The sequence below is a fragment of the Narcine bancroftii genome, chromosome 8 (assembly GCF_036971445.1).
Source record: "Narcine bancroftii isolate sNarBan1 chromosome 8, sNarBan1.hap1, whole genome shotgun sequence".
In the NCBI taxonomy this organism is placed as follows: domain Eukaryota; kingdom Metazoa; phylum Chordata; class Chondrichthyes; order Torpediniformes; family Narcinidae; genus Narcine; species Narcine bancroftii.
Window position 1 is genome coordinate 176,523,155 of NC_091476.1, and position 18,366 is coordinate 176,541,520.

General features: G+C 43.7%; 1 protein-coding gene and 1 long non-coding RNA gene across 18 annotated transcripts in view; one reads left to right on the forward strand and one right to left on the reverse strand.

Annotated features, from left to right (window-relative positions):
- The window catches only part of LOC138741615 (adhesion G protein-coupled receptor B2-like), a 711,436-nt gene that overhangs the window by 93,876 nt on the left and 599,194 nt on the right, over positions 1 to 18,366 (reverse strand). For all 17 annotated transcript variants that reach the window (XR_011343611.1, XR_011343612.1, XR_011343613.1 and 14 more), the window contains 3 exons: positions 17,296 to 17,467; positions 9,901 to 9,996; positions 4,562 to 4,601 (listed from right to left, as the gene is read on the reverse strand). Coding sequence is in view for 14 of the 17 variants with exons in the window: in XM_069895953.1 (XP_069752054.1) it covers positions 4,562 to 4,601; positions 9,901 to 9,996; positions 17,296 to 17,467 (308 nt within the window). In the remaining 3 variants the exon portion in view is untranslated. The remainder of the gene's footprint in view (positions 1 to 4,561; positions 4,602 to 9,900; positions 9,997 to 17,295; positions 17,468 to 18,366) is intronic.
- Positions 10,565 to 17,599, forward strand: LOC138741618 (uncharacterized). Its single transcript, XR_011343616.1, has 2 exons — positions 10,565 to 10,708; positions 16,878 to 17,599. It is a non-coding gene; the product is annotated as an uncharacterized lncRNA (long non-coding RNA).

An 18,366-nucleotide genomic window follows, 5' to 3' on the forward strand; every position in this document is an offset into this window, starting at 1 on the left:
ATAAACCTGGTAATTATAGGCTTGTGAGTCTGACATCAGTGGTTGGTAAATTAATGGAGAGTGTTCTTAGAGATGGAATATACAATTATTTGGAAAGACAAGGATTGATTAGGAGTAGTCAACACGGTTTTGTACAGGGTAGATCAAGTTTAACAAATCTTATAGAGTTTTTGATGAGGTTACTAAGAAGATTGACGATGGGAAGGCTGTGGATGTTGTCTATATGGATTTTAGTAAGGCCTTTGACAAGGTTCGACATAAGAGGTTAGTCAGGAAAGTTCAAGCATTAGGTATTAATGCTGAAGTAGTGAAAGGGATTCAACAGTGGATGCCAGAGAGTCGTGGTGGAAAATCATTTGTCAAATTGGAAGCTGGTGACTAGTGGAGTGAGACATGGATCAGTACTGGGCCCATTGTTGTTTGTCATATATATTAATGATCTGGATGATAGGGTGGTAAATTGGATTAGTAAGTATGCAGAATGTATGAAGATTGGTGGTGTTGTGGACAGTGAAGAAGGTTATCAAAGCTTGCAGTGGGATATAGGCCAGTTAGAAGAGAGGGCTGAAAAATGGCAGATGGAGTTTAATACTGATAAAAGTGAGGTGCTACATTTTGGTAGGACTAATCAACAAAGATCATACATGTTAAATGGTAGACAATTGAGGAGTAGAGTAGAATAAAGGGATTTAGGAATTCTGGTACATAATTCCCTGAAAGTTGAGCCATATGTAGGTGGTGAAAAAAGCATTTGGTATATTGGCCTTTATAAATCAGAATATAGAATACAGGAGTTGGGATGTTGTGCTGAAGTTGTATAAGGCATTGGTGAGGCCAAATTTGGAATATTGTCTGCAGTTATGGTTGCTGAATTATAGGAAAGATATATAAACAGAATAGAGAGGGTGCAGAGGAAATTTACAAGAATGCTGCCTGGGTTTCAGGATTTGAGTTACAGGGAAAGGTTGAGTGGGTTGGGACTTTATTCCCTGGAGTGCAGAAGATTGAGGGATATTTGATAGAAGTATTTAAAAATACAGATAGAGTCAATGTGGACAGGGTTTTTCCATTGAGGGTGAAGGAAATTTGAACAAGAGAACGTGGATTGAGATTGAAGGGGAAAAAGTTTAGGGAAACTGAGGGGGAATTTCTTCACTCAGAGGGTGGTGGGAGTGTGGAATGAGCTTCTGGCCGAAGTGGTAGAAGCACGATCGATTTTAATATTTAAGGTAAAGTTGAATAGGTATATGGACGAGAGAGGTCTGGAGGGTTATGGGCCAGAAGCGGGTCAATGGGACTAGGTGGGAGAAGGTGTTCGGCACGGACTAGAACGGCCAAACTGGCCTGTTTCTGTGCTGTATGGTTATATCAAGAACCTATCAACCTCTGCTTGAAATATACCCCATGACTTGGCTTCCACAGCTGACTGAAATTTTTAAAAAAACTATTCTCTACCCTCTGGCTGAAGAAATGTCTCCTCATTTCTGCTCTTAAGGAATGTTGTTTTATTTTGAAGCTGTGTCCTGCGGTCTGAGACTCTCCCACGATGCAGCCCTTTCAATATTTGGTACGTTTCAATGAAATCCCCTCCCCCCTTCATCTTTCTAAAGTCCAGTGAGTCCAGGCCCAGAGCCGTCAAACTCTCTTCAAATGTTAACCCTCTCATCCCTGCTTTTAATCTCATCAACCTCCTCTGAACCCTCTCCAACACCAGCATATCCTTCCAAAAACTGGGGCCAAGAACTGTTCACAATACTCCAAATGTAGCCTGACTAATTCCTCAGACTTGCATCTTTTCTGTCATTTTCTTGTCCTATCGAAATAAATGCGACATTGCATTTACTTTCCTCACTGCTGACTCAGCCTGGAAGTTAACCTTTCGCGAATCTTCTACTAGGAACCCAAAGTCGCTTTGGTCCTATACCTTCTCAATTCTCTCCCCATTTAGAAAAGAATCTGTGCCTTTATACCTTATTTCTTTTTCACTATATTACATTTGCCACTTTTTTTCCCATTGCCCCAACCTGTCCAAGTCCCTCTGAAGACTTCTTACTTCCTCATCACAACCTGTCCTTCTACCAAAGTACACATCATTCACAAACCTGGCCACAAAACCATCAATTCCGTCATCTAAATCATTTACACAGAGCAGTGGTTCTCAAACATTTTATTTCCCACTCACATACCACCTTAAGTAATCCCTACCCCATAGGTGCTCTGTGATTAGTAAGGGATTACTTAAGGTGGTATGTGGGTGGAAAGAAAAAGTTTGAAAACCTCTGTTTTAATCGTCCCTAACTGGTTCGTTATGTGGCCAGTTTCATAACTCCAAAGGAAATAGGCCAAAGACAATTTTTCTCAAGCAAAATATTTCAGTAACAATTGGGTCTAGAGCAGTGGTTCTCAATCTTCCCTTCTCACTCACACATCATCTTAAGTAATCTCTTACTAATCACAGAGCACAGATAGCATAGGAATTACTAGGATGCCTATGAGCGGGAAGAAAAAGTTTGAAAACCACTTACACAGAGCATGAAAAGTAGCAGACCCAACCAACACTGGCCTCTGCAGAACACCAGTAGTCACCGGCAGCCAGTGGACCCCACACTGACCCTGTGGATCATTACTAGTTCCCGACAGCCAGTGGACCCCACACTGACCCTGTGGATCATTACTAGTTCCCGACAGCCAGTGGACCCCACACTGACCCTGTGGATCATTACTAGTTCCCGACAGCCAGTGGACCCCACACTGACCCTGTGGATCATTACTAGTTCCCGACAGCCAGTGGACCCCACACTAACCCTGTGGATCATTACTAGTTCCCGACAGCCAGTGGACCCCACACTGACCCTGTGGATCATTACTAGTTCCCGACAGCCAGTGGACCCCACACTGACCCTGTGGATCATTACTAGTTCCCGACAGCCAGTGGACCCCACACTGACCCTGTGGATCATTACTAGTTCCCGACAGCCAGTGGACCCCACACTGACCCTGTGGATCATTACTAGTTCCCGACAGCCAGTGGACCCCACACTGACCCTGTGGATCATTACTAGTTCCCGACAGCCAGTGGACCCCACACTGACCCTGTGGATCATTACTAGTCACCGGCAGCCAGTGGACCCCACACTGACCCTGTGGATCATTACTAGTTCCCGACAGCCAGTGGACCCCACACTGACCCTGTGGATCATTACTAGTCACCGGCAGCCAGTGGACCCCACACTGACCCTGTGGATCATTACTAGTTCCCGACAGCCAGTGGACCCCACACTGACCCTGTGGATCATTACGAGTCACCGGCAGCCAGTGGACCCCACACTGACCCTGTGGATCATTACTAGTTCCCGACAGCCAATGGACCCCACACTGACCCTGTGGATCATTACTAGTCACCGGCAGCCAGTGGACCCCACACTGACCCTGTGGATCATTACTAGTTCCCGACAGCCAGTGGACCCCACACTGACCCTGTGGATCATTACTAGTTCCCGACAGCCAGTGGACCCCACACTGACCCTGTGGATCATTACTAGTTCCCGACAGCCAGTGGACCCCACACTGACCCTGTGGATCATTACTAGTCACCGGCAGCCAGTGGACCCCACACTGACCCTGTGGATCATTACTAGTTCCCGACAGCCAGTGGACCCCACACTGACCCTGTGGATCATTACTAGTTCCCGACAGCCAGTGGACCCAACACTGACCCTGTGGATTATTACTAGTTCCCGACAGCCAGTGGACCCCACACTGACCCTGTGGATCATTACTAGTTCCCGACAGCCAGTGGACCCAACACTGACCCCTTTATTCCAACCTTTGTTTTCTGCCAGTCACCCAATCCTTTATTCACGCTCGTATTTTTCCCATAATACCATGGGATCCTAACTTGTTTAGGAGCCTCATATGTGGCATCATGTCAAAGGCCTTCGGAAAATCCAAGTAAACAACTTAGTCGGTACTTCCTCAAGTGCAAGTGCAATTTGCAACAGAATTACCAATGATGCACACATTCCTAAACACGGAACCAGAGGTTGTTTCCTCATGTCTTAGCAATTAGTTGAGGAAGTACATGAATAAGAAAAAAATATTTTTTTATGAGCATTGCAATAGAAGAAAGACTTGCATTTATATTTGCACATTAGTGGACCTCTGAATTAATACTTTATAGATAATGAAGTACTTTTCAATTTGGCCAATTTTCCTTTTAATTGTAGGCGAAGATTTTGATTTCAAAAATAGTCATTGAGAAGCACTTCAATAACTGGTAATTGCATAATTAGTGGGAAAAATAGGCCTCTGAGAATTAATTTAATTGGAATTATAACTGACAAAGAAACAGGGAATATTTGCACACATTTCTTTTATTGCATTAAAATAAATCATAAGTAAATAATATCTGATGTAAATGGCGAGATGAAGCTGTGATTTGAAGGTTAACTCACCCCTGATACACTTGCTGGATTTCCTCAAGATGTGGATACAAACATTAAATTTAAAAAAAAACCATGGATGGGTAATAGTGAGAGGAATTATCGGAAGTATTACATACCAGACTGGCATGCCAGGTCCACATCCTTTTCAAAATCTGTCTATAACAAAAGGTAGCAATAAGTCAGACAGATGGGCTATCAGCTGAAAATATTCATTGATAAATTGCAGAAAAGTAAAATTTAATACATAAATTCTGACTGAGAAGCCACTGGAATATAGAAGTTCAACATCTGAGAGACAAAGTTCAGTCTTCACCATGTTTTAATCGCTACAGTCCTGGTACACTGTGCATTCTCAATTATGGCAGTACATCATCTTAGAAATACACAATTCAAGAAGCCTTTTTATCCTCTGTGTCTCCACTGGACAAAACAATCTGTAAAGTATTCCCATATTTCCATTCTCATCCAGTGTGGTAACAGTCTGCTTCTGATTATCCGAAAACCGCTTTACTGAAAACATCAGTTCTCCGCAAAAAAACTTTCAGCGGCGATATGAGGTCACAAGTTGAAAAAAAGTTGATTTTCTTTTACCTGCCGTGCTCAAATGGGACACTGCCGCGCTGTTAGTGCCATTTTGAATCCAACAGAGCTCTCGTGTACTCAAGATAAGAATTAAACTTTATTTCATGCTTGTTCTTTTTTGTTGTTTTAACTGCTGATACTGTACAAGTTTTATGCTGATGCTGCTGGGCTGGGATCGGAGCGGGGACCTTGGGTTCCTGGGAAGCTCCGGCCCGAGGGCAGTCGAGACTCAGATGAGAGTCAGCGGCATCAGAATCAGGATCTCCTGCAGGTAGGCAGACTGGTTCAATGCCAGAGTCGGCGGTTGAAGCATCAGGAGCTCAGTTGGGACAGCAGCCGGGGCCAGAACTGGAGTTTCTCGGGCTGGTTCTGTGACAGCGGTGGGAAGGTGTGGGGAATCCGAGCAGGGACCTCAGGCGCTCGGGCAGGTTCCACGATGGTGGTGGGGAGGTGTCGGGGATCTGAGCAGGGACCTCAGGCGCTCGGGCAGGTTCCACGATGGCGGTGGGGAGGTGTCGGGGATCCAAGCAGGGACCTCAGGCGCTCGGGCAGGTTCCACGATGGTGGTGGGGAGGTGTCGGGGATCCGAGCATGGACCTCAGGCGCTCGGGCAGGTTCCATGATGGCGGTGGGGAGGTGTCAGGGATGCGAGCAGGGACGTCAGGCGCACGGGCAGGTTCCACGTATTCTGCTGTTTAAACTAGGCTGCAGATCAGATATCTGGAAAATGCAGTTAACCAATACATGTCTGATCCCGAGTGTTTCGGATAATCGGAACCGTATTGTACTGGGCTTAAACATATGTCCAAATACACTTTAAGCGCTTACACAGCCATGGATTCCAGATGCCCAACAATCTGTAAATGAATGAAAACTTCTAAACCCATCCAATCCTTCATCTATTAGCTTCAATCTAGCTTCTTACACAGTACAGAAAGTGACTTCAGGATTGGACTTCATCTAATTTAATGAAACAAGTCTGACAGATAAAGCAGATGAAGTGAGGGCACTAATTAGAAGAGTGTGATATTGCAGAAACAGTTGAGCAAAGGGCAAGACCAGCAACATTCCAGCGTATAGTCTTCAGATATGTTGGGGCTGATGTAAAAGAGGGGTTGAATTGCCACATTTGTGCAGAAAGGAGGGTAGATATCCTTAAAATTTCTTCAAATTAGGCCACATGGGTGGAGTTTGGACAGAAACTTGAGAGGCAAGGGATGGAAATCAGTTTACTGGGAGTGCATGCATTTCCTGATGCTATGGAATGACTATCTCTAAAACTCTCAGCTACTGCACAAACTGGCCAAATTGGTGACACTTCTTCCAGATGCCTTGAAAAGGTCACGACAAGTTAAAGGAGCAGATATGTGGCAAATTAATGTAAAAATAATCAGATAATAGCTGCAGGGAATTTCACCTTCCTCAATATTAAATGGGACTGTTTAAGTGTGAAAGGTCGGTAAGGGGTAAATTGTTAAAGTCAGAAGAGAGCTTTTGGAACCAGGGCTAAAGAAGGAAGTACTAAAACTATTGGTAATGGAGCCAGGGAGTGGTTGGAGTGTCAGTCGTAAAGTATTTTGGATGTAATGACTATACCACTAGGTTTTAAGGTCCTTATGGAGAAACCATATAACCACTTACAGCACAGAACAGGCCAGTTCGGCCCTACTAGTCCATGCCGTAACAAATCTCCACCCTCCTAGTCGCACTGACCAGCACCCGGTCCATACCCCTCCAGTCCTCTCCTCTCCATGTAACTATCCAGTCTTTCCTTAAATGTAACCAATGATCCCTCCTCGGAAGCTCATTCCACATCCCTACCACACTTTGCGTAAAGAAATTTCCCTTCATGTTCCCCTTATAATTTTCCCCCTTCAATCTTAAACCATGTCCTCTAGTTTGAATCTCCCCCACTCTTAATTGAAAAAGCCTATCCACATTTACTCTGTCTGTCCCTTTTAAAATCTTAAACACCTCTATCAAGTCCCCTCTCAATCTTCTACGCTCCAGAGAAAAAAGCCCTAGTCTGCACAACCTTTCCCTGTAACTCAAACCTTGAAATCCTGTCAGCATTCTCGTGAACCTTCTCTGCACTCTCTATTTTGTTTATATCTTTCCTATAATTTAGTGACCAAAACTGTATACGGTACTCCAAATTTGGCCTCACCAATGCCTTGTACAATTTCATCATAACCTCCCTACTCTTGAATACAATATTCCAATTTATGAAGGCCAACATTCCAAATGCCTTCTTCACCACACCATCTACCTGAGTATCAGCCTTGAGGGTACTATTTACCACAACTCCTAAATCCCTTTGTTGCTCTGCACTCCTCAATTGTCTACCATTCAATGTATATGACCTATTTAAAATTGCCTTTCCAAAATGCAGCACCTCACATTTATCTGTATTAAATTCCATCAGCCATTTCTCAGCCCACACCTCCAGCCTTCCTAAATCACCTTTTAATCTACGGTAATCTACCTCACTGTCCACAACACCACCAATCTTTGTGTCATCCGCAAACTTGCTTATCCAATTCTCTACCCCTACATCCAGATCGTTAATATATATATAACAAATAATAGTGGACCCAGGACCGAACCCTGAGGAACTCCACTAGTCACCGCCCTCCAATTGGACAAACAATTTTCTACCATTACTCTCTGACACCTTCCATCCAACCACTGCTGAATCCATTTCACTACCTCCTTATTTATACCTAATGCCTCCACCTTTTTTCCTAACCTCCTGTGGGGAACTTTGTCAAAAGCTTTACTAAAGTCTAAATAGACTACATCCACAGCTTTCCCTTCATCAACCTTTTTTGTAACCCCCTCGAAAAACTCAATCAGGTTTGTCAAGCATGATCTACCCCTGACAAAACCATGCTGATTACTCCCTAGCAATCCCTGTACCTCCAAATATTTGTAAATACCATCCCTCAGAACACTTTCCATCAACTTGCCCACCACAGACGTAGACTCACGGGCCTATAATTCCCAGGTTTACATTTAGACCCTTTCTTAAACAGCGGAACCACATGCGCCACCCTTCAATCCTTTGGCACTACCCCCGTGGCCAGTGACATCCTAAATATCTTCTGTTAATGGCCCCACTATCTGTCCACTAGCCTCCTTCAGTGTCCTTGGGAATATTTTGTCCGGTCCTGGAGATTTATCCACCTTTACCTTTTTCAACACAGCCATCACTACCACCTCGGTTATCCTTATATGCTTCATTACCTCCCCACTAAGGACAAGGATGAACCATAAATTAAATTCCTAAATTTGGGAAAGCCCAATTCCCACATGTTAAGACAGGACTTGGCAAAAGCAGGATCTTGGAGCAGCAACAGTTAGGTCCAAAGGGATAAATGAAAGAGTCAAGGTTCAAAGTCACTGTGTTTTCATGATGGTGAAAGATAAGGTCAAGAACAAGGAATCCAAATGTCAAGGAACATCGAGAGTTGAATAAAGAATAAAAGATAGCTTCTTGGCACGACCATTAGATTCAGCAGCCTAATTAGGCCATTTGGCCCAGAGTCTGCTTCATCATTCAAATCATGGCTGATGTATCTTTCTTTCAACCCCCACTCTCCTGTTATTCAATCCCATTCTTTTGCAGCTGCAGACAAATAAAAATATAAGAGGCTTTAATGGAGTAGAGAAGGCCTAGAGGGGTATCTACAGAAGTTATTGCTTGGACAAAGAGGGGGCATGAAATAGCACTGGGAGGCAAGATTAAGGGAAATCCCAAATCATTTTAAGTATATTAGAAGTATCTTATCGGGATCCTTGGTGTTTGCTATAAATATAGCAATCTGAGGCATATCAGCTCCTGTCTGTGCAGCAGGATCTGAAATCTAAATATTAATGATCTTGATGTGCATGTATGTGATATGATTTTTCAGTTTGCAGTTGATGTGAAAATTGATGTGAGGACATCCTCACTAGCTGGGTTTGTTTTCGAGAGTTGGGGGTTCTGACTGAGATAAAAAAATTATGTTGGTCACAGATGATGAGGAACGCTTTTCCATGACAAAGGTATCTAAGGTTGTTCCTTATCCCCATGTGAAGTTTAGGCATGTGACATCCCAAAGGTCACTCCTAAGAAACCCTCCTGTTGCTCAAAACTCATCTGCTGCAGAATGCCTCTTTTGCATTCAACTCAATTTGTCATCAGCCATGCTCAACTCATCTCCTGCCACTCAAATCCTATTTCTTCCTGCTATCCACAGCCATTGTTGCATTGTGAATTTTGCAAGTTATCCCCATGTCAAGCAATAATACATGTCTGAATAGATACATAGATATCCACGGAAACTCACTCCAGACTGATTTAACAAATAACAAAATGATATGAAGAAACTCCAACTTGTTATCTATCCCAAACACCTTCTAGTGAGTCTTTTGGGCCTTTGAGTCTACACCTAACCCTAATGCCATTTGTTTTGGACTAGCTTGATATTCCTTAATTCCTCTAATATGCAGAAACCTATTGATGTAATGAACTCAAAAACTGTGCCTCCACAGATCTCTGAAGTTGAGGCATTGAAAAATTCACCACCCTTGACATGAATATATTTCTCCTCATCTCAGATCTATCCCTAATCAAAGATTTGGGTCCCTAGTTCTAGATGTTTCAACCAGGAGAAATAGCCTTCCTTAATCCAGTGGGTTGGGCTTGTAAGGATTTTAGTTTCAGTGAGATATCATCTCATTTCTTATCTCCAGAGAATCTGCTCTCTCCTTGTATATCTCAATAACTTCCCTTAACCTTTTTATGCTGTGGGAGACTGGTATTTTGAGGACAGATGTTGGATGTCAGTTAGATTTTACAGTGCTTTCTGTAAACTGCTCCTTTACTCACCATGATCTGAACTTGACCATTTTTGTAAGAATCTGGTGAGTTTTCATTTTCTTCATTTTTGCAGCTTCCCGTTCGACATTTCACAACATCCTGAATCTATGAGGAATTATGAAGATTTTGAAAATATATCCTATTAAACGGAAACAATAATAAACCATAAATTGCAGATGTGAAATATACACACCAGGGTCTCTTTATCTATGCCTCTCAGAGTCAGGGTCTCTTTATTTTTGTCTGAATGAAGCATGGTCTTATCATTGTTCACTACTTTGTTAAATTTCTCATGTACCCACCAAAAATATCTTTAAGTATTCTTTCAAAAATATTTTCCCCTTTCTTTTTCTTGAAGGTGAATATGACATCATTTTAATCTTTGTGTGTGCCTATGTCTTGAGAATGGTTAACATTTGCTCAGTCGGCTGCACTGCAGAACTGGATTCCTCTGACTAGGCCCCAGCATCTAGAAGAGGGTAAGTTGCCCTCTTACTTATGATTGCGACACCACTCCACAATATTGTACAACAAATGCAATCTAAGTCTCGCAACACCAACCATCAAGTTCAAATTCAAAACACCCAAATGGAATGAAATAAAGAGAAATGAGAAACATGTTGGAGATTATAGTTGCCAAAATGTTAATATTATTTCTGCAGGAAATGATCGTACAGAATGGTCGAGATGCCATGGGAGGGGATGGATATTGCTGAAAGGACTATTCCTCCTCATGTCTTTATGAGGGCCTTTCCATTCACAGGTGGAAGGAAATCTTTGCTTGAAGGAAAAGGAAGATATTGGGATTGAGAATCTGGTAAGGCTAGAATAGAGTCATCAACCTGAGACATTATTTCTCAATGCACAAAGTCTACATGACTCCATGAGAACATGCAATATTAAAAAAAAATCCCACAAGCTTTTCATAACTTAATAGTGATGCTGCCCAAGGGTTCATGACGTATTGATCCTTTGTGTATGAAGAACTTCCAAGCATCTACCTTCCAGTTGTTGCAACCTGTGTCCCTGCATGCTATTTATGCTATTTACTTTAACCTGTCAATCCACGAGGGCAATCCAAATAAGTGTGAAGTCAATCCGGTTAAGTATGAGGTGATGCATTTTGGTAGGTCTAACTTGAAAGCAAAAAACTTGATAATGATTGGCTATTTAACAGTGTGGAAGAACAGAGGGACCCTGGGATCCAAATCCACACTTAGAGTATTGTTTTCTGTTCTGGTCATCAGGAAGGATGTGGAAGCTATGAAGAAGCTGCAGAGGAGATTTACCAGGATGTTGCCTGGATTGAAAAATATGTCTTATGAGGCAAGTTTAGTGGAGCTGAGACTTTTCTTTTTGGAGCGAAGAAGGATGAGAGGAGACTTGATAGAGATCACAAGATTCTGAGAGGCATAGATAAAGTAGACAGTCAGCACCTTTTTACCAGGGTGGGAGAAGCACACGCTAGGGGACATCTGCACAAACTGAGGAAAGTTTAGGTGAGACATCAGGGGTAGGTATTTTATACAGAGAGTTGTTGGTGCCTGGAATGCATTGCCAGGGATGGTAGTGGAGCCTGGAACAATAGGAACTTTTGTACAGGTACATGGATGAAAGAAAAACAGAAGGTTATGAGGTAGGGAGGGTTTCATATTTTTTTGTTTTAGTAGGTATATATGAGTTGGAACAACATCTGGGCTGAAGGGCACGTATTGTGTGGTAATGTTCGATGTTCTGTCATGACGTCTATCCTTTGTAAGACTTGCTTTCATATTTTATTTTCTCAATCATGTCTCTCAAGACTCAATTTTCTAACACAGGGCATTAATCTAACATGATTTCTTTTTCCAGTATAGTGATTAGAACATATTTCTCTAAACTTTTCACACTATGCATTTTTTTTAATCAATACCAATTTATTCAAGTACTCTTGAACTAGAAACTTCAAACCAGTTCATAGAGAAGGATGTGTCAATCTTTGTCCCCTCTCTTCAATCTCTCAAAGGCCATTGCAGATTAATTAAATTGTCCTTTATTTTATACACACCTTTGACGTATATTATGCCAAAACATGGTAAGTACAAGAGAAAGTCTGCATCATTCTCTGGATTTCTGTGTAGGTAATCCTCCCATATACTCAAATCTCAAAGTATTGAATTTCAATGTATATTTTTCATGTTTAACATTTCTCTTGAATTATATTTTGTCAATGTTTTTAAAGAGCAGTGGTAAATGGATGCTCGGTATGGATCCAGTACTCAGTGGTAAATGGATGCTCGGTATGGATCCAGTACTCAGTGGTAAATGGATGCTCGGTATGGATCCAGTACTCAGCGGTAAATGGATGCTCGGTATGGATCCAGTACTCAGTGGTAAATGGATGCTCGGTATGGATCCAGTACTCAGTGGTAAATGGATGCTTGGTATGGATCCAGTACTCAGTGGTAAATGGATGCTCGGTATGGATCCAGTACTCAGTGGTAAATGGATGCTCGGTATGGATCCAGTACTCAGTGGTAAATGGATGCTCGGTATGGATCCAGTACTCAGTGGTAAATGGATGCTCGGTATGGATCCAGTACTCAGTGGTAAATGGATGCTCGGTATGGATCCAGTACTCAGTGGTAAATGGATGCTCGGTATGGATCCAGTACTCAGTGGTAAATGGATGCTCGGTATGGATCCAGTACTCAGTGGTAAATGGATGCTCGGTATGGATCCAGTACTCAGTGGTAAATGGATGCTCGGTATGGATCCAGTACTCAGTGGTAAATGGATGCTCGGTATGGATCCAGTACTCAGTGGTAAATGGATGCTCGGTATGGATCCAGTACTCAGTGGTAAATGGATGCTCGGTATGGATCCAGTACTCAGTGGTAAATGGATGCTCGGTATGGATCCAGTACTCAGTGGTAAATGGATGCTCGGTATGGATCCAGTACTCAGTGGTAAATGGATGCTCGGTATGGATCCAGTACTCAGTGGTAAATGGATGCTCGGTATGGATCCAGTACTCAGTGGTAAATGGATGCTCGGTATGGATCCAGTACTCAGTGGTAAATGGATGCTCGGTATGGATCCAGTACTCAGTGGTAAATGGATGCTCGGTATGGATCCAGTACTCAGTGGTAAATGGATGCTCGGTATGGATCCAGTACTCAGCGGTAAATGGATGCTCGGTATGGATCCAGTACTCAGTGGTAAATGGATGCTCGGTATGGATCCAGTACTCAGCGGTAAATGGATGCTCGGTATGGATCCAGTACTCAGTGGTAAATGGATGCTCGGTATGGATCCAGTACTCAGCGGTAAATGGATGCTCGGTATGGATCCAGTACTCAGCGGTAAATGGATGCTCGGTATGGATCCAGTACTCAGTGGTAAATGGATGCTCGGTATGGATCCAGTACTCAGTGGTAAATGGATGCTCGGTATGGATCCAGTACTCAGTGGTAAATGGATGCTCGGTATGGATCCAGTACTCAGTGGTAAATGGATGCTTGGTATGGATCCAGTACTCAGTGGTAAATGGATGCTCGGTATGGATCCAGTACTCAGTGGTAAATGGATGCTCGGTATGGATCCAGTACTCAGTGGTAAATGGATGCTCGGTATGGATCCAGTACTCAGTGGTAAATGGATGCTCGGTATGGATCCAGTACTCAGTGGTAAATGGATGCTCGGTATGGATCCAGTACTCAGTGGTAAATGGATGCTCGGTATGGATCCAGTACTCAGTGGTAAATGGATGCTCGGTATGGATCCAGTACTCAGTGGTAAATGGATGCTCGGTATGGATCCAGTACTCAGTGGTAAATGGATGCTCGGTATGGATCCAGTACTCAGTGGTAAATGGATGCTCGGTATGGATCCAGTACTCAGTGGTAAATGGATGCTCGGTATGGATCCAGTACTCAGTGGTAAATGGATGCTCGGTATGGATCCAGTACTCAGTGGTAAATGGATGCTCGGTATGGATCCAGTACTCAGTGGTAAATGGATGCTCGGTATGGATCCAGTACTCAGTGGTAAATGGATGCTCGGTATGGATCCAGTACTCAGTGGTAAATGGATGCTCGGTATGGATCCAGTACTCAGTGGTAAATGGATGCTCGGTATGGATCCAGTACTCAGTGGTAAATGGATGCTCGGTATGGATCCAGTACTCAGTGGTAAATGGATGCTCGGTATGGATCCAGTACTCAGTGGTAAATGGATGCTCGGTATGGATCCAGTACTCAGTGGTAAATGGATGCTCGGTATGGATCCAGTACTCAGTGGTAAATGGATGCTCGGTATGGATCCAGTACTCAGTGGTAAATGGATGCTCGGTATGGATCCAGTACTCAGTGGTAAATGGATGCTCGGTATGGATCCAGTACTCAGTGGTAAATGGATGCTCGGTATGGATCCAGTACTCAGTGGTAAATGGATGCTCGGTATGGATCCAGTACTCAGTGGTAAATGGATGCTCGGTATGGATCCAGTACTCAGTGGTAAATGGATGCTCGGTATGGATCCAGTACTCAGCGGTAAATGGATGCTCGGTATGGATCCAGTACTCAGTGGTAAATGGATGCTCGGTATGGATCCAGTACTCAGTGGTAAATGGATGCTCGGTATGGATCCAGTACTCAGCGGTAAATGGATGCTCGGTATGGATCCAGTACTCAGTGGTAAATGGATGCTCGGTATGGATCCAGTACTCAGCGGTAAATGGATGCTCGGTATGGATCCAGTACTCAGTGGTAAATGGATGCTCGGTATGGATCCAGTACTCAGCGGTAAATGGATGCTCGGTATGGATCCAGTACTCAGTGGTAAATGGATGCTCGGTATGGATCCAGTACTCAGCGGTAAATGGATGCTCGGTATGGATCCAGTACTCAGTGGTAAATGGATGCTCGGTATGGATCCAGTACTCAGCGGTAAATGGATGCTCGGTATGGATCCAGTACTCAGTGGTAAATGGATGCTCGGTATGGATCCAGTACTCAGCGGTAAATGGATGCTCGGTATGGATCCAGTACTCAGTGGTAAATGGATGCTCGGTATGGATCCAGTACTCAGTGGTAAATGGATGCTCGGTATGGATCCAGTACTCAGTGGTAAATGGATGCTCGGTATGGATCCAGTACTCAGTGGTAAATGGATGCTCGGTATGGATCCAGTACTCAGTGGTAAATGGATGCTCGGTATGGATCCAGTACTCAGTGGTAAATGGATGCTCGGTATGGATCCAGTACTCAGTGGTAAATGGATGCTCGGTATGGATCCAGTACTCAGTGGTAAATGGATGCTCGGTATGGATCCAGTACTCAGTGGTAAATGGATGCTCGGTATGGATCCAGTACTCAGTGGTAAATGGATGCTCGGTATGGATCCAGTACTCAGTGGTAAATGGATGCTCGGTATGGATCCAGTACTCAGTGGTAAATGGATGCTCGGTATGGATCCAGTACTCAGCGGTAAATGGATGCTCGGTATGGATCCAGTACTCAGTGGTAAATGGATGCTCGGTATGGATCCAGTACTCAGTGGTAAATGGATGCTCGGTATGGATCCAGTACTCAGCGGTAAATGGATGCTCGGTATGGATCCAGTACTCAGTGGTAAATGGATGCTCGGTATGGATCCAGTACTCAGCGGTAAATGGATGCTCGGTATGGATCCAGTACTCAGTGGTAAATGGATGCTCGGTATGGATCCAGTACTCAGCGGTAAATGGATGCTCGGTATGGATCCAGTACTCAGTGGTAAATGGATGCTCGGTATGGATCCAGTACTCAGCGGTAAATGGATGCTCGGTATGGATCCAGTACTCAGTGGTAAATGGATGCTCGGTATGGATCCAGTACTCAGCGGTAAATGGATGCTCGGTATGGATCCAGTACTCAGTGGTAAATGGATGCTCGGTATGGATCCAGTACTCAGCGGTAAATGGATGCTCGGTATGGATCCAGTACTCAGTGGTAAATGGATGCTCGGTATGGATCCAGTACTCAGCGGTAAATGGATGCTCGGTATGGATCCAGTACTCAGTGGTAAATGGATGCTCGGTATGGATCCAGTACTCAGCGGTAAATGGATGCTCGGTATGGATCCAGTACTCAGTGGTAAATGGATGCTCGGTATGGATCCAGTACTCAGCGGTAAATGGATGCTCGGTATGGATCCAGTACTCAGTGGTAAATGGATGCTCGGTATGGATCCAGTACTCAGCGGTAAATGGATGCTCGGTATGGATCCAGTACTCAGTGGTAAATGGATGCTCGGTATGGATCCAGTACTCAGCGGTAAATGGATGCTCGGTATGGATCCAGTACTCAGTGGTAAATGGATGCTCGGTATGGATCCAGTACTCAGTGGTAAATGGATGCTCGGTATGGATCCAGTACTCAGCGGTAAATGGATGCTCGGTATGGATCCAGTACTCAGCGGTAAATGGATGCTCGGTATGGATCCAGTACTCAGTGGTAAATGGATGCTCGGTATGGATCCAGTACTCAGTGGTAAATGGATGCTCGGTATGGATCCAGTACTCAGTGGTAAATGGATGCTCGGTATGGATCCAGTACTCAGTGGTAAATGGATGCTCGGTATGGATCCAGTACTCAGGGAGTGGAGAAAGATTCTGAGTCACACACCCTGCTGGAGGAACTCAGTGGGTCAGCAGTGGGAGAAAAACGGTCAACGTTGCAAGTCCTGACGAAGAGTCACCCAGTAACATGGACAATTCTCTTTCTTCTGCTGATCCTGCTCAACCCACTGAGTTGCTTCAGAAGATTGTGTGTTGCTCCAGATTTCAGCGTCTGTCATCTTTTGTGTCTCAAGAAAGATTTTGAGTTCCGAATCTGCTTCCTGCTTTGAGTGATGTGAGTTGAAAGGAATGTCTCAAGTGGCCCTCTCTCCATGGGCTGGGAAAGGTGAGTTCAGCTAAGCTCCAGTTTTTATATCGTCTTTACTCTTATTTCATTTATTTACAGCACAGGAGAAGCCGATTCCAGCTATTTAAATTTGTGCCGCCCAATGATACAACCCTGCACTGCACATCTTGTATCCTTTTGGGTGATACACTGTAGTAATTCTCCTGGAAGGGGACATACCAGCAAAGAAAGGATTACTACAGTGTTTTCTGTGGTCACATTCAATGATTTTCTTTTGGTTTGAAGATGGGCCAATGAATACCACTATCCTCCATGTCTGCTCAGACCCTCTCTGACTGAGGAGACAAACAGTTGTCCACATCTGCTTACAGCTGCTGGTGAACGAACATGTCCCACTGTAAAGCAATGTCATGCTGGCACTTCATTTTTACCAAACTCAACACAAGACAATCCCAAGAAGGCTGGGGTGGTGCTGTGTGAATTCAACAGCAGACATCAACCGTGAGAATGCACTTACCTCTCTTCTCATGAAGCAGTGGATTGTGATAATAACAAAGCCTTGAATGGAGTCAAACACTGCAAACAATATTTGAAACAAAATTGATCGCTGATCAGTCATTGCGAGAACAGCTGACATCCAGGTCAGTGCCAGCAATGGGAGAACCACGCATGAGCTCCACAAGGATGCCCTGGAAATAAAAGAGAGCACCATCGATTCAAGTTGCAAGTGCGATTATTATCTAGGACCGTCATAAATTGAGTACAGTGTCTGAATTCAATTTTGTGTCAAGACTTTCATTAAAAATGGAAATTATTTGCAATTTCAGGACAGGACATTGTTTTGTATCATGCAACTGAACATGTACATGCCAGAAGGAAAGGTGACCATTTCCAAATCACTTTGCATCACACCAGAAGCTCGTCAAGCACCTACTTTACAGCCTCCAGCTTGCCCACTTCATGCAATTTCCACTTCAATCATTCAGGAAATGAGGTTGTACTGAAGTGAACATTTTTTGACATCCTGGCAAAACAAGGTGATGATCCCAATTCTTTGAACCTCCCCACCACAAGGTTAGACATCCCACTCTCACTTACAGGAACTGACGTATAATATTCTGATGACTCCAAGCTAATACCATGATCATTCCATCACAATCCCCTGACCCAAGGGGCATGATTTCAGCCATTTAAATGATACAAAGTTAGGTGGAGGAGAAGGTAGTGCAGAGGAGGCTGCAGAAGGACTTAGACAAATTTGGAGAATGGGCCGAGCTGTGGCAAATGAAATATAATGTTGGAACTGCATTTTGGCAGAAATAAATAAATGAACAGACTATTTTTTAATTGGGGATAAAACTGAAAATTCCCGGATGCAAAGGGACCTGGGATACCCTGAAGGTAACCTTGCAGGTTGAGTCGGTGGTGAAGAAGGCATCATTTCAAGAAGAATAGAATCTAAGAGCAGGGATGTGATTTTGAAGTTTTGGGCTCCTCATTTAAGAAAAGATGGAGATGATTCAAAGGAGTGTTTGACAGCTCTTGGTCGTATTCGTTGTAATTGAGGAGAGCGAGGGGGATCTCATTT